The sequence below is a fragment of the Pinus tabuliformis genome, chromosome 8, assembly GCF_031772625.1.
Source record: "Pinus tabuliformis cultivar Carrire ecotype Pingquan chromosome 8, CPIR1, whole genome shotgun sequence".
In the NCBI taxonomy this organism is placed as follows: domain Eukaryota; kingdom Viridiplantae; phylum Streptophyta; class Pinopsida; order Pinales; family Pinaceae; genus Pinus; species Pinus tabuliformis.
In genome coordinates, this window is record NC_142294.1 from 1,441,881,326 (window position 1) to 1,441,885,377 (window position 4,052).

The 4,052-nt window shown below is 35.7% G+C and overlaps 1 protein-coding gene and 1 pseudogene across 2 annotated transcripts; both read left to right on the forward strand.

Annotated features, from left to right (window-relative positions):
- Positions 1 to 210: 210 nt before the first annotated feature.
- On the forward strand, positions 211 to 828 carry LOC149241121 (membrane protein PM19L-like). The gene is made up of 2 exons (XM_089370441.1): positions 211 to 337; positions 605 to 828. Exons 1-2 carry the CDS (start codon positions 211 to 213, stop codon positions 826 to 828), a joined length of 351 nt encoding a protein of 116 aa, XP_089226567.1.
- On the forward strand, positions 661 to 2,499 carry LOC149241122 (membrane protein PM19L-like; annotated as a pseudogene). Its single transcript, XR_016245582.1, has 3 exons — positions 661 to 1,747; positions 2,015 to 2,234; positions 2,317 to 2,499. The product of XR_016245582.1 is annotated as a membrane protein PM19L-like (transcript).
- Positions 2,500 to 4,052: the final 1,553 nt, after the last annotated feature.

Here is a 4,052-nt window from a genome sequence, read left to right on the forward strand (position 1 = left end):
ATCTCATCCTCTGCAAATTAATAATCTAGTGCATGGTATAGATTGGTAATTGGTCGTTTTCCATCTCCAGCCACCATTGTTGTCAGCTTTATCTCATCATATGCAAATTAAGAATCTAGTGCATGGTATAGATTGGTAATTGGTCATTTTCCATCTCCAAATTAAGCCAATACTTATAGTTTGTAAAGCAGCGATAGTTTTATAATTATAATGGCGTTGGGAGTGGTGAAGTCTCTTGTGGGTTTTCTATTGCTCTTGAATATCTGCATGTTTCTTGTTGTGGGTGCTATTGCTGGATGCGCTCTCAACGACACCCTTGACCACACTTACTATACTGGTACTTACTGATTTCTTAGTAAATATACATATTGTTTTTCTGGTGCATTTACAGTATGACAAATTGATACATTTTATAAAATCTTTACTATTCACTAATATTTGTGTCTCAAGTCTTTTTTTTCATTTTTGAACTTTTATTAATTCAAAGTTCACATAAATCTCTAGATGAATCACAATTTTTCTTTTTCCTTCCATACATAGTGTGTTTTTTGGGCTAAATATATGATGGAGTGTGTTGCTAAATGACTACATGATTGACTTGCAGGTAGTGGAAGAGTTCTTCCTCAAGGGTTATCTCCAATCTATTTTCCAGTGGGGAATGAAGCAACGAGTTTCATGGTTATTTTTTCTTTTATAGCTGTAGTTGTAGGAGCTGCTTCATGCCTTTCAGGACTCCATCATCTCCAGATTTGGGGTGCCCAGAGCTTGGCTTCCAGTGCTGCTTCCTCCATGACAGCTTGGGCACTCACTCTATTGGCCATGGGGTAAGCACATAAATATCGTGACAATTATGGTAACCAATTAGAAGATGAGCTCATCATGATTTTCAATCTTAAAAGTTCATTTTCACATGCTCTCACACTAATAGGCAATCCGGACAGAGCATCTGTTTTAGTTGCTTGACCTTCATCAATATCCATATCAGAATCTACCGAATCACCATAAGTAACTGGCAGATCTAGAGCTGATATTTGAGACATTTCTGAAGCACTGAAGACAAATAATCAATTTGGCATGCTTGCAACATTCAAAGTTGACGAGAGGTTGGAGTTGTGGTTTGTCTATGTACATGGGGTTTCTTTCAGCTGATTTGGAAACACATGAGGACATGTTCTTGGTGTCAGGATATATCAGTTGTTTCCATTATGACCTATGACATCAAATTTGCAAAGGAAGCGAATTAATCACAATGAATTATTATCTAGATTTCCCAAAAGATTTACTGATTTGCATAAATGAAGGATCACAGGAAATGAAATTGATTAGCACGCCAATAAAATGCAGAACTAAGTAAACTGTGAATTCAAAAAAATTGATACGTGCTTTAATATCTCAATGCTACTGTGTGTCAAACCAAAAATACAGTGCTTCTGGTCTATTATTTAAGTAATTCCTGCCTGTGATCTCCCACCACCATTGTTTTCAGCTTGATCTCATCCTCTGCAAATTAATAATCTAGTGCATGGTATAGATTGGTAATTGGTCATTTTCCATCTCCCAATTAAGCCCCATTTGGTCAGTACTTATAGTTTGTAAAGAAACCATAGTTTTATAATTATAATGGCATTGGGAGTGGTGAAGTCTCTTGCGGCTTTTCTGTTGCTGTTGAATTTCTGCATGTTTCTTGTTGTGGTTGCTATTGCTGGATGGGCTCTCAACTACACCCTTGACCACACTTACTATACTGGTACTTACTAATTTCTTAGTAAATATACATATTGTTTTTCTGGTGCATTTACAGTATGGCAAACTGATACATTTTATAAAATCTTTATTGTTCACTAATATCTGTGTCTCAAGTTTTTTTTTTCATTTTTGAACTTTTATTAATTCAAGGTTCACATAAATACCTAGATGAATCACAATTTTTATTTTTCCTTCTGTACATAGTGTGTTTTTTGGGCTAAATATATGATGAAGTGTGTTGCTAAATGACTACATAATTGACTTGCAGGTTGTGGAAGAGCTCTTCCTCTAGGGTTTTCTCCAATCTATTTTCCAGTGGGGAATGAAGCAATGGGTTTCATGGTTATTTTTGCTTTGATAGTTGCAGTTGTAAGAGCTACTTCATGTCTTTCAGGACTTCATCATCTCTGGATTTGGGGTGCCTAGAGCTTGGCTTCCTGTGCTGCTTCCTCCATAACAGCTTGGGCACTCACTCTATTGGCCATGGGGTAAGCACATAAATATTGTGACAATTATGGTAACCAATTAGAAGATGAGCTCATCATGATTTTCAATATTAAAAAACTGCAGGTTGGCATGCAAGGAAATCCATATCAGTGGTAGAAACACAAAAAAAATCCGAATCAAAAGGGTTTTCTTTCTTTCATTCTTCCTCTTTTGATTAATTTGTTTGCACATTTTAGAATTTAATTGATGAGTTTAGGTCTAGGTTGTTATGTCTACTTATCCTTCATTGTTATATCATAAATGTCAATTATAGTTGATTGGTTTTTCATGGTAAATTATTCAATCAATAGTCCATTATGGTGGATTGTGTTCAAGCTTCTCATCTTACTGATTTGATCACAACAATAATTAAGATCTAATTTCTAAATTTCATACCTATTGGTGTAGCCAACTATATTCTAAATCTAATATGTTATTGATCTAATAATTATTTTATCATTTAGATTTTAGGATAGTAAGGATATATTTGCTTCATAGTCAAATCTCAGTCTACCCTGAACCATTCAAACTCATAACTCTTCAATAATTTTCCATGAAGAGTTGATGAATTTTGTGTTTATTGTGCCAGACTTATCATAATAAAGACTGATCTGCCACCCTCAAAGCTTGTTGTTGGTGCAGAGAACGGCTAGTGTAGGCAACCTCGAGGCCATCAGTTCCTTCGTTGAGAAGACTGAAATACACTGAGGGAAGGGCTGAAAGACTAGTTTGATCTAAATTGGAAGAACATCTATTAAATTCATTGTTCTTATTGGTAGTAGAAGTGGAAGTAGTGGGTTCAATATTTTGCACACTGCAATTAACAGGTTGATACCCAGTTCTCTTGGCTCCCTTGTTTTTTGTGCACCCTCCCCCAACAGGGACGTTCCTTAGAGAACCTCCATTAGTCTAATACCGTCTGCAGGTCTTGCAGAAATAATGAGGCTGAGACAGGCTGTAGTTGTTATAGTAGCTGAATTTGGTGTTAGAGGAATCACAACGAGGGAACTTGAGCGCTACCTAATCTATGTTGGGCTTCTATCGCCTGTCCAGCAAACTGGGTCTTGAAAAAGGGCGCAGCATCGACTCCTCAGAGGGCTTGAACACCGAATCCTGCATATCGCTCTGAACAAAATTCAACAACAGATCATAAAATTTTGTACTTAGTCATAAAAACAGTTTATCATAGAATAGCCATAAACAATAGATCCCATAAATTCTAAGGATGCTTAGGGATGCTTTGCAAAATTGAAACTGAATATCTTAAAACAACCATGCAAAACTCTTGCAATTAAGGATATAATGGTGTTGCACTTGATAGTTTGAAACGTAGATCCAGGAACAATGAAGACACTAGAAGCACAACAAGAAATGCCCCTGCTGATCAAATGTCAATTGATCCCCCTCATTAAGATATGACCATTCCATGCAAATGTATTTTGATAGCTGGCCAATTTTGTAGAATTTACAATAGCAGAAGTTTAAGTTTTGACAGTAGGAAGGATTGTAGCGAAAACCAGTTAGATCTTTTGGAGAAATCTTTTTCTTTCCTCTTAAATCCTTTGATATTTCTAAAATGATGTAAATATTTGGGTTATCTTGCTATGATCAGGCACATAATAAATAGCAAAGTTGTTCTTATTTGTGTAAAAAAAAACAATGATATTAGAAAACGACATTTCTCACATCTTGGAAAGATCCAAGTTCATGGGAATTCATCTTATTGAATTAATCCCAATGAATTATTATCGAGATTTCCCAAAAAATTCACTGATTTGCATAAATGAAGGATCACAGGAAATGAAATTGATTAGCACACC

Bases quoted from the DNA above. Each gene is read 5' to 3' on its own strand.
- LOC149241121 (XM_089370441.1), top strand. From the start codon at position 211: ATGGCGTTGGGAGTGGTGAAGTCTCTTGTGGGTTTTCTATTGCTCTTG. The intron at 338-604 runs GTACTTACTGAT...ATTGACTTGCAG, and splicing joins TGACCACACTTACTATACTG to GTAGTGGAAGAGTTCTTCCT.